This window comes from Brachycentrus maculatus, unplaced genomic scaffold (assembly GCF_059751285.1).
Source record: "Brachycentrus maculatus isolate JH-2025_06_01 unplaced genomic scaffold, ASM5975128v1 h1tg000185l, whole genome shotgun sequence".
Classification (NCBI taxonomy): Eukaryota; Metazoa; Arthropoda; class Insecta; order Trichoptera; family Brachycentridae; genus Brachycentrus; species Brachycentrus maculatus.
The window spans coordinates 1,131,040-1,157,697 of NW_028280936.1; the positions used below are offsets into that span (position 1 = coordinate 1,131,040).

At 31.8% G+C, this 26,658-nt stretch overlaps 4 protein-coding genes across 4 annotated transcripts; 2 read left to right on the plus strand and 2 right to left on the minus strand.

Annotated features, from left to right (window-relative positions):
- The first annotated feature begins 3,851 nt into the window (after positions 1–3,851).
- LOC148307929 (tyrosine aminotransferase-like) lies at positions 3,852–11,545 on the plus strand. Its single transcript, XM_088262575.1, has 6 exons — positions 3,852–4,065; positions 7,569–7,656; positions 8,029–8,287; positions 8,803–9,276; positions 10,216–10,398; positions 11,143–11,545. The coding sequence occupies exons 1-6, from the start codon at positions 3,924–3,926 to the stop codon at positions 11,311–11,313; spliced, it is 1,317 nt and encodes a 438-aa protein (XP_088118701.1). The 5' UTR covers positions 3,852–3,923; the 3' UTR covers positions 11,314–11,545.
- A 758-nt stretch (positions 11,546–12,303) lies between these two features.
- LOC148307930 (ER membrane protein complex subunit 4-like) lies at positions 12,304–14,736 on the plus strand. The gene is made up of 2 exons (XM_088262576.1): positions 12,304–12,491; positions 13,426–14,736. Exons 1-2 carry the CDS (start codon positions 12,433–12,435, stop codon positions 13,886–13,888), a joined length of 522 nt encoding a protein of 173 aa, XP_088118702.1. The 5' UTR covers positions 12,304–12,432; the 3' UTR covers positions 13,889–14,736.
- LOC148307931 (uncharacterized) lies at positions 13,898–15,853 on the minus strand. Its single transcript, XM_088262578.1, has 3 exons — positions 15,714–15,853; positions 15,137–15,190; positions 13,898–14,128 (listed from the first exon to the last, which is right to left on the minus strand). Exons 1-3 carry the CDS (start codon positions 15,726–15,728, stop codon positions 14,030–14,032), a joined length of 168 nt encoding a protein of 55 aa, XP_088118704.1. The 5' UTR covers positions 15,729–15,853; the 3' UTR covers positions 13,898–14,029.
- A 1,322-nt stretch (positions 15,854–17,175) lies between these two features.
- LOC148307932 (zinc transporter ZIP5-like) lies at positions 17,176–26,058 on the minus strand. The gene is made up of 4 exons (XM_088262596.1): positions 25,509–26,058; positions 20,828–20,978; positions 18,596–18,793; positions 17,176–18,245 (listed from the first exon to the last, which is right to left on the minus strand). Exons 1-4 carry the CDS (start codon positions 25,680–25,682, stop codon positions 17,359–17,361), a joined length of 1,410 nt encoding a protein of 469 aa, XP_088118722.1. The 5' UTR covers positions 25,683–26,058; the 3' UTR covers positions 17,176–17,358.
- Positions 26,059–26,658: the final 600 nt, after the last annotated feature.

The window sequence follows — 26,658 nt, forward strand, 5'->3', positions numbered from 1 at the left end:
TTGTTTAATTATTTTGTTAAATATACTAAATATTTTTCAAATGGAGAAAAAGCCTTCAGGTTTTACCTAATAAGATATGTTGCACAGTAAAAAGTTCAGTAAGTGGCTTGATATTTATTTTCAATACATTATATTATATTTTTAAACTTAAAATTATATTTAAAAACGTTCTGAAAAATCAAGTATTTTGATTTATGACGTTCTTGAAAGGAGTGAGCGACATGTTACATTCACCATTCTACCTTTGATTGAAAACCACACAAGTTTTAATATAAATTTAAATCAAGAATTACGCATTTACAAAAGACGCAATTATTGATTTGATGATAATTTTAAAAGGTATTTTTTATAAACAAAATAAATATACTGCAAAAAAGAGAAAAAATAATGAAACAGTAATTTGGAATTTCCTACATCTCTCGCATATACTTACTATCAGCACTATGCGCATACGCATGCAGAAAGGGAATCATTTTTGTTATCTTGAATTTTTAAAATAAAATTAAGAAATAAAAAGCAGTTATGATTTTTATACAAGGAAACCTATCTACCATACTTTTTTCAAGCCGAACGTACAGTGGAACCTCTCATAACGGGTAATTCGCATAACGAGCAAAAAAATATTAAAAAGTTGCTCCCTTAACGAGCGAAATTTCGTATAACGAGCTACAGAGAAAGGGCAAGTCCCTTTTTCACGACGTTTATTTGTGAGCCGGGACTTCCGCGCCAGTCGAAACAAAAAAATGTTTCGCTTAATGAGTATTTCGTTTAACGAGTAAGATTCTGGAACAAATTATGCTGGTTATGAGAGGTTCCACTGTATCTATATTGTAAAGAATACTCGGTGTACTCCCACCTCGTCATCCGAGCGCGACAAGTTACGACTTGAAATCGGGTAAAACATAAAAATCGCTCGCTCCTTTCAACAACGTCATATATCAAAAAAATTGATTTTTCAGGAGATTGTTTTTAATGTTTAAAAATATAATGTAATGTATGAAAAATAAATATCAAGCTACTTATATTACTTTTTACTGTGCAACAGACCTTTTTAGGTAAAACCTGAAGGTTTTTTCTCCATTCGAAAAATATTTAGTATCTTTAAAAAAATTATTAAACAATACCTTTTCTTCAAAATACAAAAACAACACTTTTTGACCTGTAGCGAGAAAATATTAAGTTAAAAATTTGCCGCTTTTACTGGGATATAGTAAATTTTCTGGGAATGTTGAAAGGGGTGAGCGACATCTGGCTGTCGGATATTCGGCGCTTCGTTCGAAAACCTTTGCCCAATACCCGCAAAGCACTATCCAAATCATTTCTAGTATTACATATTTATTTCCCAGGTATATAGACAAATTTAATGTTTTAATTGTATTGCTATGTTATATTGTACTGGCACTGTAGTGCCAGATCGCTAATCCGAACGCTCCGTAATCCGGAAAGTCTCATAATCCGAACGATTTCGCGCCTCTGGTGACGGCAAGCAGCTGATGCCAGTTTAAAAAAATCCACCTTCTGAAGCCGTAAAAGCTTTAAAAATAGCCATCAACTGGGCTGAAAACGTCGTCCAGAACATTAAGGAATTTTATAGTTTTGAGACCAATGCGTGATTTAGTCCTAGTTATGTTCGTTAATTCAAAAGAAAATATCTGATTTTTTCGAGCAAATAAAAATGTTAAATTTTAATATTCAGTGCCTAAATAAAAATGTTAAATAAAGAACATATGTATTTGTAAACGAAATTTCCTTTATTTTTTTTAAACACTCCGAACGATTCCCTGATCCGAACTACCCGCTACAGTATTTACTATCATAAAACATAATTTGTATTTTTTAAAAGGAGAGTTCCTGTCATTGATAGGACTCAATATTATAACCATAATAAATCACCCGTAAACGAGTGTAGGCAAAAAATAATTGAAAAAATATATGATTCAAAGACGCTAAGCTAAATATGATAAGTGGATGGTAAGGCTGAAAATAGAGATGTGGCGTTTATGGAGCATCCGCTATCTTAAGCATTACTATAAAATAATGGTTTTCTTTGAAAGTACACGGCTGTCCAAATTTAAAACACAGTAAGGGACATTTTTTTGTAGTACGCTTTTTTTGCATTTATGGACTAAGTAGACTCTACTTAGTCCAAAAATGCAAAAAAATGTCCCTTACTGTGTTTTATATTTGGACAGCCGTACATGTTGCGCACGTGAACGTGAACACGTTGCGCGTAAATTCGATCACGCTATACTGTCGTAGTCGTTTTCATTTTTCAAAACCGGACTGCCGGACGGTGAAATCCCGTGTAGTGGACAATCGCCCTAAGACGATTCTTATGAGAACATTAATCAGTGATTTTATTATTATTCACTATTTTGAAGTTTAAAATGTTTATTTTAAATGCAAAATATCATTAGATGCACGTGCTTTAAAAATCTATTTTCGTATTTACTTAAATATATTTGAAGTTTGATTAAGCAAAAAAGAATAAATAATATGCTGTTTATTTATAGACTTCAATACATTGTATTTGAACATTAAATTGAATAAGATATTTGACATTGTGTATCGTTGTCAATTTGCATATAATTTGGTTGATAACGACTTGTTGCAACGCGCAATGCAGTTATCGAGGTAAATATTTCTTTAACGAGTCCGCTATTTTATGTAACTCAAGTAGAAAATTAAGATTCCCATAAATATCGTCACCATTTGCAGAAACAAACTGCAAGCAAGGAAATTTTACAGGGGAGGCAGTTAATCTTTAGAATGTGTATATGTACATACATTGACTCCCGATAATATTTTTTAAAAATAATTTTTCAAATAATGAGTTGTTATATGAGTCATAATGAGGTTGTTGTATGTACGAGTATATATTCTTGAAAAATCGTAATATCGTTGAAAGGTTTTTTGTATTTTGACAATATATGAGTCCCACGTTGCGGATGTCGATTTATTACAAAACTTTCTTAAATAAAGATTACTGCGAATCAAGTGCACCCCTAAACTTTAGTACAAGTTCATTCCTTATATAGAAATTTTGAGGATAACTTCTATATAAATAATGTTTATATGCGCTACTAAAATATCGATTTAGATTATTTCGCTTTGAAAGAGCGACGATCACTTTGCGTACTAAGAAAACCAGTTGCCTTTGTTAATCGGGATGAAAAATACCTTCCCAGGCGTCATCAAAATTATACATTTCATTGGAGAAAAGCATTCAATGCCTAGGAGCTTGAAGTTCCATATTCTTACTCGCACAAGCTGGTGTCATAAATATACGTGGCACTGTACGACTGTTTAAACTTTTAAAGTCGTCCTTATGGTGTTGGTTAGAACGGTTAGCCAATAGAGAATAGAGACAAAGCCTTAGGGCGGTGATTATACACAATACCTACTTCATTAGTTGATCTAAACTATAATAATAAGTTCAATTTCTTTTAGGATAGATTTTTTTAATTGAATTATCGGCTTACAAAATTTGAATTTTCGCTTTTGAAATGGGTCACTATTCCTGTACAATCCCTAGGAACGGCCCTGACCTTATTATTCTGGCATAATTTATTCGGTTTCGTCTCAAAATACGTAGATGAGGTAGCTAAATTTCAATATCAAGGAAATTGCGCGTAGAAGAAACGGGCTTTTCGGAATTAAATTGCAATAAACACCGGTGTTTTTGTCGAGATGCCTTTGACAACAAGCACATCACCATCCTAATCTGCATACCTGTCATCGGACTATACCGGAGGTGTGTTGCGGTCCACCAATGGCGTCAATATGTGACGCAAACGAGTTTCCAAGGTGCCTCGGAATATTGAACAAAACCGGCGGTCAGCGGCGTCCGTGGACCCATTACTGATAGTCTTCGCGAAGTGGCACCTCGGCAAGAGAAAAGTACAAATTTGGGCCTCGTGTCGATGTCTCGCGAGCGCAACAAGACCCGCTGGGAGGTGATAGCCTCCACCGCAGCTCTCAACACCCACAACCCCATCAGGAGGATTGTGGATAGCCTCTGCGTGGAGCCGCACCCCGACAAACCTATGATCGCGCTTTCAATTGGTTAGTAACGTATACCCTAACTATATTTAGTATATAATTAAGTTTAGGGTTGTGGTCCCGTGGTTAGTGTCGTGGACTCTGAGTGACTGTCTGAGTCAGAGTTTCTTAGTTCGAACCCACTCTATCACAATTTGATACCTACGTCTAATAATGAGCAGTTTAGGCTCACAGAAATAAATAATATTGAATTTAAGTATTTTTGCAAATAAGGAAAATACGAATATTTTTATATTCCACTAAAAAAATTACTATTTATTCTCACATAGACCCCAGCATCATATCGAAGCGGTGTTATCTTGATAATTACACGATGACAAGATGAGCAGTGTGCGTTTCAGATATTAGTCAAGGGTGATGTTAAATCGATGCTTGTGTGTAAAAAGCACTAATGTATTTATTTTAACACTCGATTTAAATTAATCGAACGTGGGACCCTCAGCACGAAAGCCAAATGCGTTAATAAGTAACCTACAAAGACATACAAACGACAAACATAGTTTTCAATTAAATTAAACTATTCAATTGCAGTAAAAATATTATTGTCTACTTTTTATATTGAAGTTTTCCAGATGCTTAACAATAAAATAATAATTTGTTATCGGCAATCGCTTCAAATGTTAATTTGTTAACCTTTTAGATCGAGTATTTTCTACAATATCAATATATAAAGAAATAATCATACACTTCTCTGAGATTTAAAAAAAAAAATGCGATGGTACGTTCGAAACCTATCATTTACTAAAGCTACACTAATTTTATAATAATCAACATTAGTTCTATACAACGAACATTTTTTTATTCATGGATAAATATAAAATCGATATTAGTAGCTGTATAATTCTTATACCCTAGTATAAAGCTTTTCATCACTTATGTTTTTATTACAGTTTATATTTGAAATGAAATGAAACTGGATGAATTCAAATTAAAATTGGACCAAACATATAACAACACAATTAATGGTATATTTCGTTAAATCCATGCACTGCTTCATCTGTAATCATCGAACTCTTTAATAAATACAAACGTTTTTAGAATTTTCTGCGTTTTATAGAGAAATCTACAATCTTCGGTATACAGTTATAAAATCGCATATAAAGTTCGTTCCAACAGATCAGTAAACTGTCAAATTTTTGTTAAAATGCATGATCACCCTCAAATCCTAACGTTGGTTAATATTATAACGATCAAAGCACAGTTATATGTACGCTATTTTTATTTTATTAAAATCACATTTTCATAACCATCTGGAAATCACAATTAAAAACAAAAGTTTGGTATAAAGAATGAGTTTTTTAAGCTAAACATTTCGTACGCCAAATCACGCGCCTGATTGTCCGCAAACGTTTTGACATATCTCATATTTCTATAAAAATAATATATTTAATTGCTGCTATTTTTCTTTCCGTGCTGTTGTTTTTCGTCCATTTTTTATTTCATCAGTAATATCCGTTACTCTATACTCTTTTGCTTACGTCACCTGTATGCCGCTGAATATCCAAGAATATTTAGTGCAAGACCTGCCTTCACTATGCACCATTCGGGTTTGAATGGTGATCAAATACAAATAATAGTTATTACAATAATATAAAATTAAAGAACAAATAAGGTAGAAATTTACATTTATTTTACAAGGTGCTTCGTTGTGCGAATTATTCGCTAGCCGAATTCTCCATATGTACGGCAAAAGTAGTATTTCTTCCGTTGTAGTTACGAAGCAGGGATATCTACCTTAATTACATACAACTTGAATTTTTATATTTTTATAACAGCTTAGTAACACGCTATATAATTTTATGTGCATATATTATTTATTAATTATAGTTAATAAAAATAAAATTCTTCTCTCGTTTTAAAAATACTTTTTCTCGATTGTTGAATCCTCCTATCCCATTATTTATTTGATTTTATTGTACTTTAAATATAATTATATTAAATATATATAATTATATTATATTTAAATAACAGTTCGTTAAATAATTATTGTACAATACAATCCTTCGTTCTTTTCCCATGAATATGGTATTTGACTGGTATTTTATACATATGAGTATTTTATACATATGCGGGATAGGTTTATCGCTATTGTTTTTGTCTGATTTTACATACTGTACTAGTTTTGTGTTTATACAAACTTGGTTTAAGTTTTTATTTTATTTTTAATTTCGCAAATTCAAGTAAGTTAAAATTAAACCATAGCTGTTTATTCCATACGTTACTAGAGATTCGGATAGTGGGTAATATTTAGAGAACGAGATATAGGCTTAGTTTAAACCTATAAGCTAAATTGCGGTACATGCCTTCATATTTTCAAAAATGTATATTTTTAATCCTCCGAGATTTATGTAAAACCGCACTTTAATTTATGACGTTCAAACTTTTAAAAGTTTGGTCGTTAGACAATGGAAGTTCTTTCCAGATTAAGTAGACATCGTAGAAAAATTAAATAAAAAAATACTGTTTTGAAAAATTAATTATAAGTTAGGTTTTCATAGTTTAAAAAATTAAAATGAGGGAATTCGGGATAAAATCTCCTAAAGAACAAAAAAAAGTTTTTTGTTGTTTTTTTTAAATTTCCTTTTAACTCTTCCGTTTCACTACAAAAAATACAATGTGACCTAGAATGTTAAAATGTAATTAAGGAAGTGTATGGGTACAGGAAATTTGTGCAAAAAAACTTGTAAAGATGTTGACAATTTAAAATATTTTTCAAAAACATTTGACTGATAATGTGAAGTAGATTATTTCAAATAATAACATGTTTGTATCAAAAACGTACCTTATGTATAAAAAATATGTTATTTAAAGTTTCAAAACGGGTTATTACAATTAAATTGTTTTTGACGTAATAAGTCAACGTTGTTTGTTTGTTTGTTTTCCACTTGTTTTCACATTTGCTACAAAGTTATTCGCATAAATTAATAAAATATTTATTTGTTGTATGTAAATCAGCCTCGATTTCATTTTATTACGCGGAGATAATCATATATTTATTTAACAAGTATACTGTGTGGATTGGAAAGTATAAGTTGGTATCCAATATTATTTCATTTGTGTTTGAATATCGCTAGCATGCAGTCACAAAGTGGTCGCCACGTGATTTTTAATGAAATCCTAATGCTGTTCTAATGTAGAAACTGATGGGGTAAATTCTTGCAACATCTCCACGGTTAGTTTGTATATTATCGGACGATTGCGGTGTAAAATCATAATTAAAATTCAAACCACTATCACAAAAAGTTGAATTATAATAATGTAAAACAGGTTATTGGCGGTTTTCCACTGAATTCCAGTGGTTTCTCGCCAAATACAATGTATATAATCTTGTTTCTTTATCAAGGGCAGCATGATCCACGTTGCAAGATGAATCCTTATGTGTATTAGGACTTAGATTCTTTGGTTCTAAAAATCTTACGAAAAACTCACAAAGGACTGTTTTTCGGAAATAATTATTATGCAAATGTAAAACATTGATATTTGAATATACGAGTGTGTTATTTTAGGTGACCCAACTATTCTCGGATATCTTAAACCTGCTCAAGAAACATTGGATGCTGTGACAAAAAGCTTGAGCACCCTTAATTTCAATGGGTATGTATTTTAAAAGCTAACATTAAAAAAATAATGTTAGGCGTGTATTTCATATTCAACTTTTTTATACTCGTATATACACACGTATTGCGAGCGGTTGCTTATATTAGCTAAAAGGTTTACAACGTATGCAAGCACACAATAAGTTGACATAATATGAAATACTTGCTAGAAATATTTACATAAAATTAATCTATAATATCGTTACGCTGGTAATAGTTAATTAGAATAAATATTTATTAAAATGTTTTCTATATTAATAATTCAAGGGCATTTTCTTATTACGATATCATACACTCAAGTACTGGATCGAATGAAAGGACGTCGAATGAAGTAACGTCTCTGAATTACTAATTTTATTTGTCTGCATAGATATGCCCCGTGCACAGGGTACAAGGAGTCACGAGAGGCGGTAGCGGAATACAGCTGCTTTAAGGATGGCGAAGGGATCGAATGCCACGTGAAGCCTGAAGATGTCATTATCTGTAGCGGATGCTCTCACGCCCTGGATCTGTGTATCACAGCCCTTGCGACTCCTGGACAAAATATCCTTATCCCGAGGCCAGGATTCTCTATATACAAAACTTTGGCAGATGGATCCGGGATCCAAGTTAAATATTACAATCTTCTCGTACGTAAAATTTTTAAAGATCCACCAATATATTTAAATATTATGTTTAAGATATAGAAGGGAATATGGTAGTTTGGGCATTTATATGGTGTACTGCCTATCAGTGCCTGATTTGAATGATCACATAGAAGTAATTCCTTATCATATAAAGATATTCATGTATGTTAAGTTTCAATATTAAAGTAAATATGGTTGGTCAATCATGGACAGGATGCTGAATGTTGCACAGTGTATAAAATGATAACTTAAACCATCCAATGACCGGTTGTAAAGCCTTATGAATTATGAATAATCAGACTTTTATACTTCCTTTTGAAAAAAAAACTTTTTCGTTTTTCTTGAGATATACAAAATATATTGGTTATCAATCCCTCGGGGGTTAAATACAATATTTAAATGTAAAACTCTAAATAATGTTATATTAATATTAAAATATGACAAAATTGCCATAAATAATTAATCGTCGTTTTTTCAATCTGTTTTTATAACATACTATTAATATAAATATTTTTCAGGAAGATCAACTATGGAGGGTAGATATTAAGGACTTAGAAAATAAAATTGATAACAAGACGTCCGCGATTGTGGTAATAAATCCATCTAATCCCTGTGGATCGGTTTATCCCAAGGAGCATCTAGAAGAGATACTCGCAGTCGCTTCGAGAAACTTCGTGCCTATAATTGCGGACGAAATATACGAACATCTGGTTTTCCCGGGACATAAATACTTTCCACTCGGAGCCCTATCCCGGGACGTCCCGGTCCTGTCGTGCAGCGGTATCACCAAGAGATTTGTGGTTCCCGGTTGGCGAATAGGATGGATTGTAATTCACGATCGGAATAATGTTCTGTCGGCCACTGTCAAGGGTGGTTTATGTAATTTATCGCAAAAGATAATAGGGAGCAATACATTAGTCCAGGGTGCTTTACCGGATATCCTCAGAAATACTCCACAAAAATTTTACACGGACGTGATCAACGTTATCCACGTAAGCAAATATTGAGTAAAATTATATTAATTATATTCCTCTGCACAGCTATGAGATGGGAGTAACGAATAATATTCTATTAAACATTGAAACTATGGGATAATATTTGATTATACATTGAAACTATGGGATGTTTGAGCATCATTGTTTTACAAATTCGAAAATAATTGTATTCAAAATTAAAAAAAAAACAACGAAAATTTAAAAAAAAAATCCTTTAGCTTTTAGAGATTGTGAGAATCAAACAGCGTCAACTTGACGTGGATCGTTCGGAATCTTAATGATCCGTTCGTGTACACTGATTGAGAACCGGATCCCAATTTTTATTAAACTCGTTTACCTACGAGTGCTGATACGTACGATTGGGTTACTAATTAAAAAAAATTATACACTAAATAACTGATTTTGGATTACAAAAAAAAAGGTTTCATGATGGTAAAAATTCTTGACGACCTTTTTTGTCGGCTTTCGTTCATTTGTGTTAAAAAATATTCCCCTTCGCCGGCGTGATTTACTCGACGAAAGATCCATTGCTCAATCGATCCGGTCTTAATGATACGATCCACTGATGCGGATCTTATGAATAACCGGAACCCACTTTTATGAATTTAGTACCAACTGACTTTAATTTTTGTATTAGCAACTTACGTAAGAAAGTTATAATTTTTAAGCTAATATGTATTTTTAAATAATATGATATTACGTAATTATAAACATTCGCCAAACCAAATTATTTTGTTGTTTTAATAGTAGTCTATTCTGATTCATGTTTCAAATTTAAACATCAAACAGTAACAATAATCAAATCTGCATTTGCAACTGTTGCGAATGCAGATTTGATTGTTGACATACGAAATTACGATTAATGTACTGCATATTGTGGCAAACAAGGGGTCGTAAAAAACCGAAGAGATTATAGTATTTAATATTTATTTATAGTTCCAAGCAAAACTGGCATATGACTCACTAAAACGTGTTAAAGGATTGAACCCAATGATGCCAGAAGGAGCCATGTACATGATGGTGGGAATTAAGATAGACTTGTTCCCAGGAATAAAGGACGATTTGGAATTTGTCGAGAAACTTGTATCGGAGCAGTCTGTCTTCTGTCTGCCGGGAAAGGTGAATAAGGATTTTAATACTATAACATCTCCTTTAAAAGTTTAATCCGTAATTAATTTCCTTTGTAAAACCTTTTTATTATTATTTTTTTATCAATATGAGGCAAAAGAATCTTGCATCCCTTATATCACTGCGACCATATCGCTCACTCCTTTCAAGAACGTCATAAATCAAAAATCGTCAATTTTCAGTTGTGCATGTTTTGGGAATGCCCAGAAAATGTACTAAATCCCAGCCAAAGAGGCATATTTTAACTTAATGTTTACCCGCTACAGGGCAGAAAGTGTTGTTTTTGAATTTTGAAGAAAATGTAGTGTTTAATTAGTTTTTTAAACATACAATTTTTTTTTCAAATGAAAAAAAAACCTTCAGGTTTTACCTAAAAAGATTTGCTGCACAGTAAAAAGTTTAATAAGTGGCTTGATATTTATTTTTAATATATTGCATTATATTTTTTAACTTTAAAAAAGTTCTCCTGAACAATCAAGTTTTTTGATTTATGACGTTCTTGAAAGGAGTGAGCGATATGATCTCCCTCTGTATCATAGCTCATTCTCAAGACCTACGTACAACCTCCATACAAACCATAATGTAAAACTATACTCAATTTTTTCCTTGAGTCTCTGTTTTCGCTTTGTTCAAATTCATTGGAAAAGTAAAAAAGATAGCCGATTTAACTCATCAAATGAATACGATGATATTAAAATTTACATCATTACAAAATTGTTTCTTTGTTTGTTTCAGTGTTTTAACTATCCAAATATGATGCGAATCGTCCTAACTGTTCCTGAACTCATGTTGAGAGAGGCGTGCGAAAGGATTGCAGAGTTTTGCGACAGTCATGCTTTGATGGGGAACAATATAAAAAATTACAAGATCATCGACTGTGATGACAACGTCATAGGATTACAATGACTTTTTTTTACCAACACAAATCTAAAACATTTTCCATGAAATTGTGAGTCTGTGTTGCGTTGGAACTATCATATCCATATTTTTTACAGTGATTTGTATAATTTAACAATTAATTGTAGGTCTCATAAAACAATAAGGATTTAAGCTTTTTAGACTATATACGATAATACCTAAATATATTTAAATTTATTGTATAACTATAGACCTTAATAAAACATTTCTATCTTAAAAATCTTTACTTTCTATTATGATTTACACATGTTCAGACAGAGTGCGTAATCCTCGAATACTTGTATTACAAAAGTATTGTACTTACTTCAGCCTTCTTCTTGTGTCAATAATTGAATACAGGTCTCCCTCTTGGACATTCACAGTTCTCTGTTGGACGCGACTCTCTTCCAGTGCAAGCCCGCCACTTTTTTAAGACCACCTTGTCTGGGGCCTATCCATGCTTCTGCCTCCTGTTCTAGAGCCTCCAGTCAAGCCCCTTTTTCGTCCATCGTTCCTCAGATATACGTGCCACACAAATCTTGTGTTGAGAGTTTATTTTTAAGTTTATATGAATGTATTAATAATAATCATAGTGATCCCGTAGTTAGTATCGTGGTACCACTTCTGTCTTACTTTGATACAATTTTTCAAACACAAGTCGCAGAGGGTTACCTGAAAATAGAATTTACATAAGATGTATATGTTTTTAAATATAATAATAAATTTTATGCTGTAAAATACAAATCTCATTTGATTTATTTGCACTGTCTGAATGATCTAACAAAAAAGTGTTCGAAGAAACTAGTATTCAAATGAAATCACTATTCATTTCGATTATACTCGACTCAAACATAGATTGAAAATCTCACTTTAAAAAACACCGCGCAAATAAAAGTTATGTCTATTGTACAGATGTCGCTAGGTAAGGTAAATTTTTTGTTGCCAGTATGTAAAAAAGATCAATAATTTTATGAGGATGATTCTATATTTTCTATTTGTTCCCTTGTCTATGATTGGTCAGAGTCTGTCAAAATTACACGAAATGTCAAATTGAATGTAGGAATTTGATCGTCGCGTTATATATTTTTAGTTATAAGTAATTTGAAGAACGTTTTTACTATTCTGAAAATGACATCAGTCAAAGCAGCGAACCGTAAATTCAAATGGGCATTAGATTTCAATCAGAGGTATATTTTTTCTTCTTTTCTTATGCTAGTAATATTTATGTTCTATTGTTAATTTTCTTTGGTGTTTATTCATCTTTCGATTACTTATACGTATGTTTATATTAATTATGCCTCAAAATGTGATATCACAAAAATATTTATGTCATTTTCTTCATTCAGTTCTTGACAGGATATGATGATTATATCCATTTTGCGTATGAAACTCTTTTACACGATTTTGTGTGATACGAAATGGTTGCTCGAAATGCTATTGCTAAATATGTAAACATAGGTGATAATAGCATTAGAGTTGGCACACCCAATACGCCCTCCAGTTTGTATTTTGAGTGGAATATATGTTTTTGACAATCCGTATACAAACGGAAGCGTTTGTAATCACTACTTTCAAATCAACTCGATTATACTTCTGCAGCAATCACGAATAAATGTTGCATTTTAGGTAGTTAACACGTTAAACGCCAATTCTGAAATTCACAAAAAAAAGTATTTGGAAATTTATGTATTTCAGTAATATAATATAGCTATTTTAATTTTAAGATGGGTTCCATAGTTAAAACATTTTGAATACACTGGTGCCCCCCCATGATACTGCGGTCCTACACAGGCGAGGTCACCAGTGCTCCCCATGGCGTTCAACGTGTTAATATAAGATACACCCCAAATTTGAATGTTTGAACACTTATAAAAAAATATTATAATAAAGAAAATACAGCACAATTTTTGTCAGTCTAGCCAATTTTTTTGTAAAATAATATATTTCTAATAAACAATTATTTTCAGTAATTGCTTATGTTTGTACTGTGCTTAATAATAACGATTTGTTCATTTTATCTGCGAAAACACTTGCTGAAAAGTGAGAGTTTTTAACAATTAATAAAGAATTTTTAAATGAATGAACACCAGTTATTTACATCACAAGTCTTTTTATTTTAAGGGGTAAAGCTGGCAGTGCGGATTTACCATCGCCTCCTGGATACAACCCCACAGTAGTACAAAACCAGATCGAAATAATGAAAGAAAATGATGCCAATCATCTCATATTAAAAAAGTTGTGGGATGTTGCTCTGGGCCCGTTGAAGCAGGTCCCGATGAACTTGTTCATCATGTACATGGCTGGAAACTCCATCTCTATATTCCCTATCATGATGGTTGGAATGCTGATTGTGAGACCATTTAAGGCCCTATTTACTACCCAGGGAACATTTAAAATGATAGAAGGGTCCCACGCCATTGGTCAGAAGTTTGTTTACTTCATCGGTAATATAGTTAATATTCTACTGGCCCTGTACAAGTGTCAGAGTATGGGGTTGCTACCGACCCACTCCAGTGACTGGCTGTTCTTCGTGGAGCCGCAGACAAGACTGGAATTCATGGGTGGAGGAATGTCGATGTTGTAATAGTTCATATTTAAGGAGCATTGTATTTATTATGTATACTAATAAAACATTATTATTTACAAATTAAAATGCATTTCAATTAATCATAACAAAATAGTGTAATCCTATTATCTAAACGCCGTTTGCGAAAAAATCTTGGAATTAGTCGCCTTTCTTTTTATCACCAGCTTTATTCATTTGTGCATCCACAAACTCTTTTAGTTTTTCCACGATTTTTCCAGGGTCATCCACTTTAGGGACCTAAACAATTAAAAATAAAAAAATAGTTATTATTACACTGTAAATAATAGTTTTAGTGGAGAAAAATAATAGATTTTTCTTCGTAAAATAATTAAAATGCTTTAAGGTGGGGACTGACCGGAGTCATTTGCAAAATGCTCAACAAATGCACGCATCGTAACGTGTTACATTACGATGCGAGCATTTGTTTCAGTATAGTGAGCTGAGCTGCTCGCCGCCCGTTCCGAGTCTGAAGTCGTATGCTCGCCGCGAATATTACGTTACGACGAAATGCTCCCGTCAGTCCTCACCTTTAAGGTTTTTTGATACTCTTAATATGTTTATACATTAGTTTTCTCATTTATTTCTTTTAAATATGCCTCTTTTGCCTATTTATTATACCTGTTTATTGCTTTTATATTTTGCCATGTATTAGTTTTTGTTATTTAAAAAAAAAAAATTGTAACTTTATTATTTGTGTTCAGTCTTTTTGTTAACCTTAGTCAGTTTGTTAACCTTAATCCCATGTCCCAAAATGAGAAATAGAAATTAGTCATCGGGAATATTTTATATATAACTTATGTATGTAATATGTTTTGAAAAATAAATAAATGTAATGAATTTTTAAAGTTCTGTCTTTATTTGCAAACGAATGTAGGCTAGAATGAATAAAAAGTTACTGACATGCATACAAATTAATAAACTGTGTCTGAAAAGTGCTATTTTCGTTTGAACATTCTAAAATCATTTCAATAATAATGACAAAAGAAATGTAGTATATTTTTCTTGAAATATGAAACTCCTGTTCCAGTTATGTACTTTGAATCCATTTCCACTATGTACTACAAATATTGCCGAATGCAATCAAATATTGACCATTAACCCGTTAAGGAGTAGACATAGGAGTTATTGTTTTAATTCAAATACTTTGAAATGATATTTCACTGAATCATGTTTAGTCATACATTTTTTTTCCATTATAGCACTTAATGTTTGGCATATCAATATAGTATGGAAATTTAATATCACCTCATGGTTCTGTGCCAAGTAAAGTCCGGTATAAATGCCTCCTCCAAATGTAAACTGAAAAAGTCAAATAATAATTATTATATGAAATAAATATATGGAGCCTAGAGATATATTTAAGATGAGCAATAAGCTACATATAACGAGGCATTTCAAGATCAGCAACATCATCATGACATTACTCTTTTGTATGGTTTGAGGTTAGGTTATATAATAATCAAATATAAATATATTTTTACTTAGTCACATCAATATTGTCCTTCAAAACGGGTTGAAAATATTGGGAACAACTTCAAGGATCACAAAACTCAATTGTTATTTAAATTAATGTTTTATCATAAAATATTAATAAAATCTTTTCCTTTCATATATTTCACCCATTTTCAGAATGATAATAATGAAAAATCGTGAAAATAAAATGTACTCCTGCGACAATAGTAATCTAATATTGTAATCGGAACAAAGAGTTAATAAAAGTCTCATTAACAATCAATGAAATATTATAGTTTATAATATAAAAAACATATTTCATTATAAAATAAAATAATCATTTAAGGTTAAAAACAAATAAAGAGCTTACGATAAATCGGAACATGTTTCAAGTAATAAAATCAATAACTGTTGATTTATTGTGTCTCCAAAAGGAAAATGATCATTTTATTTCAAAGCGACAAAACGTCAATACGACACTTCTTTTGACAGTAGGCAAGGACCGACCAAAGTGTTGCCAGTACAATAAAATGTCATTATTTACGTACCGAACAAAAGCGATCAAAATATAATGTAATCAACTTGATTCCCTTACCCTTACATGAAAGGTTCATGAAAACTATGTTGTTTTTTTTAAAGCCAGGTGGATTATGTAAGCATTTTTATTAAAAATTTTGTGGTTTTTAAATAAAATAAACAAAAATATACTTATTTGACCATTTCAAATAAATTTAAGTTTTGAAAGTTACAAATTTTAGTGTGATTGAAGTATGATTATATGTATGTACATATTATCCAAGGATGCGATTAATAGCCCCTAGCGTAACAAATTTATTTGTTTTTTTAAATCAGTATTTATTCAGGTGTAACCTGAAACTATTACACTTTACTTCTAACTCGTGCATATGAACATTATAAAGTGTACAGAGCATCGAACCAATGCTGCGAAAACTTGATCATTAATTTGATGTAGGCGATATGTCCAGTCTTGTGCATCAGATAACAGGGTTGGAATTCCATACGGAAGTTAACAAATTATCTTTGTAGTGTAGATTTGGTTTAAAAAAATTATTAATTTACTTTTCGCTTACTCAGCACCGACTTCCCGAAAATATTAAACGATAACCAGTTTCAAAAGTCGTTTGAATTGAAAATTCAAAAGTATTTTTAAAGTTATATACAATGCGTAGTTAATTAATTACCAAAACCAAGAAGTCCCAACCCAGGTTTACGGTAGTATTAAATAAATATTATAATGAAAAAATCACTTCTATAATTTTTTTTACTTTGTAGATACTTGTTCGTTTTCACATTTTGAACACAAATTTAAAAAAAAATGAAGTAAAAAAAAAAATGCGTAATTTTATACTCGCACCAACCATTCTCAGTAATTATTATCACCTACCATTCGTATTTATACATCTCGTCTCTCTTCTCACGAGGGAACACTTTCAATTTTTCCTTTTACCATAAGATTCTTAATTGATTTATTCCTTTTCTGTCCAGAATGCTAGATATTGAAATAAATTACCTGCACATATAAACAAAAAACGTGCATACTTGCATATATCATTCAAGAAACGTATGAATCCTAAGAACTCTATCTGTCTGCCATATAACCTTTTTAGGGATCCTTTCCCTTTTCCTATTAACTTCTTATCTGGTACTGATTCCTGAGCCTTACTTATTTTGTCATCAAATAATACTAATGTAATTAAGAAAAAAAAAATAGCACACGCACTATCTGATTAATAATTGAAATACCTACAGTTGGTATAAATCTTAACCATTTTGTATTTAATATAAACGTAAAATAAAAACATGTTAACCAATTTTTGAGAAATAAATTTTAATAATCAAGTTTGTTTTAAAATACTTAAAATATTTAAATATTTTTATCCACTTAATAACAATCACAATTAATAATAAATTCTTCATAAATACATTAAAAAAATATCATATTAATATTATATTCTACAGATTATTTTTTACAGTAGACCTAGGTACTTACAATATCACATTGCTGGATCAAATAAATAAATTAACTTATGTTCATATAAAGCAATACTTAACATTAAAATTCCACCTAAAACTATCCCTAAAAAGGCTAAAGTGAAATCTAACAAAGTTCCACTTCCGTGTCCGCTTATTTCTGGAATTAAATCAGCTAGAGCTATGTAGAGAAACGTCCCTGCAGTTGCCGCGTAAATCCATTGTGACGCAGAATGGTGATCCTCCGCCAGCCAAAGGCCGATAGCCATCCCGATAAAACTCAAAATAGAAGACAGAACGTTGTAGCACAGGGCCTTTTTGATAGTCATTCCTGATTTTATCAATACGGCGAAGTCTCCCAGCTCGTGTGGAAGTTCATGGCAGAATACAGCGAGTGCTGTAGCGAACCCGGTGACAGGATCAGTACTAAAAGCAGCACCTATTGCCAAACCGTCTGTCAAGTTATGCAGACCATCTCCCAAGATAACCATTAAAGCTACAGGCGTCATGGGTCGCTTTATTTTTTTCACTGGTCTCGGCATCATTTCGTGTAATTCGACTTCATCAAAATCGTGTTTCACATCGATTTTTGAATGTGTGTGCCCATGGGCAGGTTTTCCAGTAGCTATTCTCATTACTGTTTCCAGGGAATAAAATAATAGGATAGTTATGAGTGTTAAACCGCATTTAAAAATTGGTATGGAATGATCTTCTTTTTCATTTCCCTTAACCAAAAGGGCGTGAGGTAGTAGGTGCAGCAAGGCGTCTCCGCATAATGTTCCGATAGCTAATGCTACCAAGAAGTGAAGAATTTGGTTGAATATGACGGAATGCACCATCGGCATTACAGCCACTCCGAGAAGACCAGTAGCACTGATAAGGAAAACTGTCAAACTTGCATATATCCATCCTGAAAATGGAGATTTTTTATGAATAGTTATGTAAACAAGGTTGCGGTGCGACTAATATGGTCGTAGGATTTTGTAGATACCTATTTTGTGACCATTTTAGCCACCACCGTGAACAGAAAATCATTAGGGAATGAATTATGCATGTAGTCTTGTACGTAATATAGGCTATTTATTTTTATTACACGTACTTATTATTGCTATCAATTCCAAAGCTTTTATAAAATTATTTTCTCCCTTTTTTAGACCCATTGGTCATGAATACTAGAATTCCTAAATGTAAAATACTGTTTGTGTAAAAACCGAAAGATTATCTAATCAAAATAAATAGTTTTGTAATATTTCCACGAACCTAAATATTTATCCTTCAGCTCGATTTCTGACGGTTCTGTATGGAAACATGTCTTTTGATCGAGTTGGTACACGAGCGCTGGACACAAATTCATAAACGAAATAGGCTCGATTTTGATGATTCCTGATTTATTTTCAAATCCATATACTTCTAGGATATCGTACGGCGTCATACACTGCCACAATTTAGGTTGTCGGTCTGAAATTAAATGAAAAATAACATGCGAAAAGTTACTAAATAACTGATATAGAAAACATAAGCAAAGAGAATCTCTTCAATACAAAAATAACTTGATACAAATTGTACAGTACATATTTAAAATGTAGTGTTATGCAGAACGGTAGATGTTTATGAAATATATTTGGTTTATCCAATAACAGCAATATTGGCCGTTTTGGTAGTCGATGTGGACTTTGGCGTCATATCACAGGAAATATTCATTTACCTTCGTTAAAGCAATCGGGATACGTAGGTAGGTGTTTAGATAACAATACTTGACTTGTTTACATCGTCTCTTGTGACCACATCTTCACATATTTTCGTACAAAATATACTTATATCATAAGATTTACAGTGAGATTATTTGCAAAAACCTATCTATTAATATTTCCGAAGGTTAGGGATAGAAAATGATAAGTAATGATTACATTGTAAATTTAGATAAAGATTAGTTATAAAATTTAGCATTTCAGGGTCAAAAACATTAAAAATATCTTGTAATGTGTGCGTTTTTTTTGTTTAGTGATAAAACCTAGCTTATCATTTTTTTCTTCATGATTTAAAAGAGAAACCGTTAATTATTCATTGTTTTGGGGCATAAAACTTATAAGGAAAATAATAATAATAGTTTTCTTAATTAATTTTACATCATACGATATTGACAAATACAATAAATGTTAAATAGAACTAGAATTACGTTTATGTTACGTTAAAAAAAATATTGAAAAACAGTCGAAGATTACAGCTATAATATTATTACGTGATGATTCTCCACTAAATAGAGTGATCAAAACATTTACAAAGTAGGTACAATGAAATTATATATATATATAAAACCCTTATCCGCACCCCAATGGTGCATAGGGCACTGCTTCATATAAACGCAGTGTTATCTTGATCGTTTACACATGAAGGAAAGGTGATCAGCCCTCCGCTTCAGGTATCAGTCCAGGGTAATATTGAATAAATATTACAGTGAAAAAATCACTTATATTTATTTGACCCCCCCCTGGGAATCGAACCCGGGACCTCCAGAACGGTAGCCGAGCGTGCTGACCATTACACTACGGAGGCGGACAAAATTGGCGTACAAACAATGAAATTATAAATCTTAATTTATTTAATAACTAATGTCAATTTTAAAAGAAAACTTATGCATATCTGCTATTTTTATTTAATTTTTAAATATATTATTATAAAACTATGCTTTTACTACATCAGCTTTGTGTGTCAGTATATAAATGTTTTCTTCAAGTCGTGATCTCATTTAAGATTTTGTTCGGCGCCCTCGTCCACACTCATTTTACATATGACTTATCTAACATGTTCTTGACCCTAGTCCACACCCATTTCATATATAACTTATCTAACATACTTCTTGACCCAAGTCCTCACCCATTTCATAATGACTTATCTAACATCCATACTTCTTGACCCTAGTCGTCACTCATTTCACATATGACTTATCTAACATACGTACTTCTCGATCCTAGTCCTCACCCATTTCATATATGACTTATCTAACATACATACTTCTCGATCCTAGTCCTCACCCATTTCATATATGACTTATCTAACACAAGTTTCGAAGATTTGCTCCCTCGACATTTACAGGCAGACTGAAGTGCAAAAGCAACGTAGTTCAACTATCAAAATTGTTAATATATTATTAGATTAAAACCAATATTTTTAGCTTTTCCACTTTATTTTTATTTGACCAGCGACCGGGTTTAGTCGTTACCGACATCATCAGACTGGTCTGACATCAGTCTGATGATGTCGGTAACGACGAAACCCGGTCGCTGGTCAAATAAAAATAAAGTGGAAAAGCTAAAAATATTGGTTTTAATCTAATAATATATTAAAAATGCAATTCCATCACGAAGTGTCAGTGCATAATATAAATCTATTATCAAAATTGTTTTTTTTTCTTTCTTTTTCACTGTTAAAAATATGATAGTGCTTTTGGCACAGGCTACATAAATTTGTAAAAAATAGAGAATCAAGTGTTACCTTGAGTATCATCGTGCGCATGACGTTTGTGCCTGTGATTAGGATCGTGAATTTGTGTAAATGTCCCATTTACCCTGTGAAGGGCTAGTTCATGAGGATCATGAAATAATTCTCCACCAAGGCCCAAACTGTACAGCAGATGCTCAAACCCCTAAAAATAAACATTGTTTAGAATAATTTTCTATGAGGATTAATGAGAAATGTACACTTTTCTGTCATTAACAATACATTTAACTCCAACTTATAAATCTGTCAAAAATATTTCGTCAAATCAATTGATTGTTTATTATTTTTAATTGATTTTTTTTAAACGTACATAATAAAATAACATTTGAAACATACATATTTGTACGAACATACATATATACGTTATGTAGGTACTGCATATTGTGATAATGCAAAAGTATTTTAAATTAAAAAAAAAAAAAAAACACCTGTATAACGAAAACAGTCGTGTGTAATGAAATAAAACTCAATAAGTTGTATTATACAAGTGTTTATTAAAAAAAATAATGGACACTTATAATATGTCATTCCATAAAGTTAATGCCGAATCAAAAAATAATGTAATGCAACATCATTATGTTCCTTTTTCAAGTTCGATAGGACACTAGATTTTTTTTAAAACACTTATTTTTAGTTATATATTAGTTAAATATAACTTAAAACAGGTGTTTAAAAAAAGCGTAGATTATGGTATAATGAATGTTGTTTCTTCATTTAATGTACCCACCTTTTCAATAAATAAAGTATTTCTGTAATAAAATATCTGTAAATTATTATTTTGTTGCATAAAATTACAGTAATATTTATTTTTTTATAATATATCTTGAGATGTAATTAATGTTATAAATAAAATAAATTTAGATTTAATTTATTATTAGATTAAAACCAATATTTTTAGCTTTTCCACTTTTTTATTTGACCAGCGACCGGGTTTCGTCGTTACCGACATCATCAGACCAGTCTGATGATGTCGGTAACGACGAAACCCGGTCGCTGGTCAAATAAAAAAGTGGAAAAGCTAAAAATATTGGTTTTAATCTAATAATAAATTAAAAATGCAATTCCATCACGAAGTGTCAGTGGATAATATAAATCTATTAAATTTAGATTTCGCGATAGGTGATTACAAAATAGAATGTAAAAGGGTCCACTCACAGTCAAGGCTATCTATCATCAACATTTCATTTACATTAACTTCACAATGTAATCTCATAGTCCAATGTCAATGATTAAAAAAAAAACTAAACCTTTTCTTTATCGCCGGCATAATCCCTTCAGTATCTAACTCCGTCTGGAATTTCTAGACAAAAGGGAGTAATAATATTTACAATGTGACAACCATCAATCGTAATCGTCATCATCGATTTTAAAAATACACTTTGTTGTGTGTATATGGATACAATAAAGTGAATTTTTGGAACCGATAAATTACGTTTTATTATAAAATTATACTGATTTAATTCCCTTCTGTACAGGTCCACATGGAATTAAATACTTTGAGGATTAAGCTACATCCGGAGCATATGTAAGACGGAGGATATCGTGAGGTGGGGACGACAACGAAGGCGATACCGGAATGATCATGTTAACAGAATGTCAGATGATAGACTTCCACGTATCGCCCTTCAAGGAATCCCTGAAGGACGCAGAACCCCAGGCAGACCTCCAAAAAGGTGGAAAGACAGCTGGGAGTCAACTTCCCAAGAGCTACAAGCGGAGGCACAAACAGATCCTTAGGATCTAGAAAAAGAAGAATAAGAAGAAGGATTAAGCTGACGATATATTTATTATTGCTATTTAATAAAAAAGCGGCAATTAAAAAAAATTGCTTACTGACTTACTTTCATAAATTTATCGGCTAAAAGTAAAGGAGAATATTTTAATAAATTTGATTAAATCTGCAAATAAAATGTAGAAAACTATTTTTTTATGTAAAATTGAGGTCCTGTCTCAGGTCTTCAAAGCTTTTTAGGTCTATACACGCCGCCGGAGAAGATGAGAAGGAATACGTTCTCCAATAATATATTTGTTTCTATTTCTACTATTTCTTAAAATTTATTGTGACTCGTGTTTCGATGCATTACAACATGGTGTTTCAAAATACGGTTTTTTGAAAATGATGCGGAATGCATTGAAACATGTGTCACAATGATTTAAGAAATACAAAGTGGTATTTACCAAGTAAAACTGATGTAATAAATGGACTGATTTCATTGCCACAATGTGACTGCCGAATCAAGTAATGAAAATATTTTTGTTGTTAAAATGAATAACGTACTTAATTTTAGAAGTATGGATAATACTAACAACCTCAAAATAATTATTCTTACATTGATGCAAGGAAGGGTGTGAATGTTTTGTAAAACAATTCACCAAGCACCAATAATATTTTTTTTAAATCTGTTGGCTGTTGGTAGTTTGAAATACAAAATAAATCCAAAACTATTCACAGATTTTGTTTAGACTGAATAGTTTACTATCGATAAGGAGTGATTTGAACATGTTATACATTTTAATCAAGCATTGAAAATCTTTCCTATCTTTGTTGCTTAATTATCTGGTGGCAATAGTAAATATACCTTATCGTTTAGTAAATAAAAAATAATCATATTTTTTATACGAACATTTCAATTAATTTTCATGATTGATAACAATTTCTTTCAAAGAAGGGAAATATCGGTATTCTTAAAACATATAATTTTTGTTTTTCATTAATTGATTCGGCAGTCACTTTGTGGTAAAATCTATCCATTTTTAATTTAAGTTTTACTTAGTAAATACCATTATTTCTTAAAATCTTCTGTGACTCGTGTTTCGATGCATTCGGCATCATTTTCAAACACCGTATGATTTCATTTTCATTTTCAAACACATACGGTGTTAGTAAGTGAAATAGTGGTATTTACTAAGTAAAACATAATTATATTTTCTGTCTGTTTTCAATATTAATCAATTTATTATATCGGACACTGGATTATTCACCCTTCAGATGATATGTCAATATTGTGCTACCGGTGATGCTCATCTTCTTTCTTCCATCTTCTTTCATATAAAAAAGAACAATACATAGATTATTCATATCAAGTTGAGATAGGTACCTATTTTATTTTCCTGCTATTATCGTAGGCCTAAGCGTCCCGTTATTCAAAATAGGAATCAAGCTGTGGTGGAGTGCGCTTGAACCTATAAACGAGTCCCCTATACTAACCATGGAACGACAATCCATTAACAGCAATAGGTGCATGGCATGAAAAATGTTTTATATGTATAGTTGCCATTTAAAAATTATCTACCCCCAGCGCTGGATATAAAGAAATCTAGCGCTCAGTCATTGAAAAGGGACATGAATAAATATGTTTGTAAAATACGATAATAAAATTCTTCCTTCTCTTGTAAGCAAGTGCTTTGGCGCTCGTACCATGTGAACCAAGATCCGGCCCTGTATACTTCAATATAGAAAAAAAGGACAGCTAGTTAAAACTAGACTATATATTGATATATTACATTAACTTGCTTAAATCCATATCCGCCCCCTATGTGCATCGTATGGAGTTCATAAACTCTTCTGTCACTTCCTTTGCATCCTACAAAGTCAAGTACGCGTCCCTTAGTTCAGACGAGAACTGCCTACGTATTGACAGCTGTCCACGTCTGGGGTATAAAATGACGGCACTAAAATTATTTACCTGTAGTTCTTTAACTTTTTTTGTCGAATTTTACTTTTGTTTTAAATAAGGCATTACTCGTATACTCTGTAATTGGGCCTAGCTGAAGTACGCGTGTAAATTAAAAATTTATTTTATTTTTTGACATCTCATCAAAGATGAAGAAGAATATTAAATTCTGGGCATTTACGGGGCTGACGACCGTCATAGGCTGGTTTAAGTGATCACTTCACCAATTCTACCCATTATTGACAACCACACTACTCAAATTCTTGGAAGTTCTATATATATAAACCAATTTAGAAACCTTGTTCTTGAATCACTAGAACTTCACTAGAGACATCTATTGGTGAGATGTTAAGAAGCTTTTTTTTACTAAGCAGAGACTCTTATATTAGTATGTGAGGTCCGAATCCTATATTATAATCACACACATGAGAAATGTCAGAAAATACCATTTTCATTTTTATTATGTTGTAATATAAAAATTAATTAATAAATATGAATTTTAATTTTCTTTTTTAATTCCAATATTTATTTTAATGGTTCGAATATTTAGTAAAGACAAAATTTTCACATTACATGGTTCTATTATGAAATTGTAAATGAAAAAAATTGTTTTTTTACCACTTGAGATATATTTATTTTAATGACTAGTTTCGGAAGCTAAAGATGCTTCTATATTCGGGTCTGAATATAAACTTATATTATAAATGTTTATAATCAGACCCGAAGATGGAAGCATCATAGCTTCCGAAACTAGTCGCTAAAATAAATATAACTTAAGTTGTAAAAAACAAGTGTTTTCATTTACAAATTCATAATGTTTTACCACAAAATGAATGGCGAAATAATAAAAATAACATGTTTTGATTATATTTAACGATATTTTTCTACGAAAATCCCGATGGTGTAGATTTTTCCAGCGTTTGAATGTTTTTCGTCATATTTTGTTTTGACGCGGAAATATCGATATCTGGAAGTAAATAGTTTGAGATCACCGTCCTCACCTCGAATGTCATAATCCCTTTATCCCCATACTTGTTGAATATTCTGTCCAAGAAGAGATGTGAGACGGTGGTTATTTCTGTCTCGGGCGAGTTTCCCTCGTCCGCAGCCGACAGGAGCGCGCACAATATCACTCCGCACGCCACAACTCTCAAGTCCGTTACACTTTTCACCATCGTTATAGTGTCGTTTGACTCAGTTTCGTTAGTTAACTGTCAATAATCTGAAGGATGCAGCGATATGCATGGTGTGTTAATTGAAAATGACGAGTTAATCGGCTCGTCTAGATTACATTCAAAATAAACAGTCAGAGATAAAGAGTTCTCGAGTGGGAAACATCGAAGTAACGTCCGGCGATCCCCACATGGCTGACGGGAATATCTGCTCTTCCCGATCCAGAAACTGCAGAGCTCCAATGCCAACTAGTCCGAGTGTGAGTAGTACTACATAGTACGAATGCGATCTGGTAGGTACTGCGATATTAGCACGATGTATACGAGTGGCTTAGCCGCTTTATTAATTTATAGACTCACGTATCAACTCCGCTCGAATGATTGTATCGATGTGTAAATAATGAAAAATTCCAATATTGATAGCGATATCACTCAGTAAGTAAATAGGTAAGTACCGATTAAAACAATAAGAATAAGCGGTCGATAATCAAACGCTTCGATAAAATTAAGGAGTACCTACCTAGTAGTTGTATACGATTGACCAGAGGAAAACCAAGTACTCATTTTACACGAGAAAGAAAAATGATATTGTAATTTTGATAGTTTTTCTTTATTTGTTCAATAAAATATTATTATTCGCAGAGTGACTGACTGTATTAAGATTCAGTGCACGTTAGAAATAAATATGAAGGTGTTCGAAACAAAATTATAATTATCTGTTGTAAAAACAAAATGTTCGATAGTATTTCGTGAATACACCAGTAACTTCTTAAACAGTGGATTACATTTTTTGTAATTAAAAGTAAAAAAAAATTAGCGTGTGTGTTAATATGTCTTTATATAAGCACTCGAACTCGAAGTAGAGAAAACAAACACACATATGCATATTTGTCATATATATATATATGTATATATATATATATATATATATATATATATATATATATATATATATATATATATATATATATATATTTAT

Coding starts and splice junctions, on each gene's coding strand:
- LOC148307929 (XM_088262575.1), top strand. CDS start 3,924: ATGTCTCGCGAGCGCAACAAGACCCGCTGGGAGGTGATAGCCTCCACC. Junction 4,066..7,568: donor TATGATCGCGCTTTCAATTG/GTTAGTAACGTA, acceptor GTGTTATTTTAG/GTGACCCAACTATTCTCGGA. Junction 10,399..11,142: donor TCTTCTGTCTGCCGGGAAAG/GTGAATAAGGAT, acceptor TGTTTGTTTCAG/TGTTTTAACTATCCAAATAT.
- LOC148307930 (XM_088262576.1), top strand. CDS start 12,433: ATGACATCAGTCAAAGCAGCGAACCGTAAATTCAAATGGGCATTAGAT. Junction 12,492..13,425: donor GCATTAGATTTCAATCAGAG/GTATATTTTTTC, acceptor TTTTATTTTAAG/GGGTAAAGCTGGCAGTGCGG.
- LOC148307931 (XM_088262578.1), bottom strand. Junction 14,129..15,136: donor ACTTGGCACAGAACCATGAG/GTGATATTAAAT, acceptor TTAATTGTTTAG/GTCCCTAAAGTGGATGACCC.
- LOC148307932 (XM_088262596.1), bottom strand. CDS start 25,682: ATGGTGAAAAGTGTAACGGACTTGAGAGTTGTGGCGTGCGGAGTGATA. Junction 20,979..25,508: donor AAGGGATTATGACATTCGAG/GTGAGGACGGTG, acceptor GTTTATTTTTAG/GGGTTTGAGCATCTGCTGTA. Junction 18,246..18,595: donor GCTGAAGGATAAATATTTAG/GTTCGTGGAAAT, acceptor CTCCATTTTCAG/GATGGATATATGCAAGTTTG.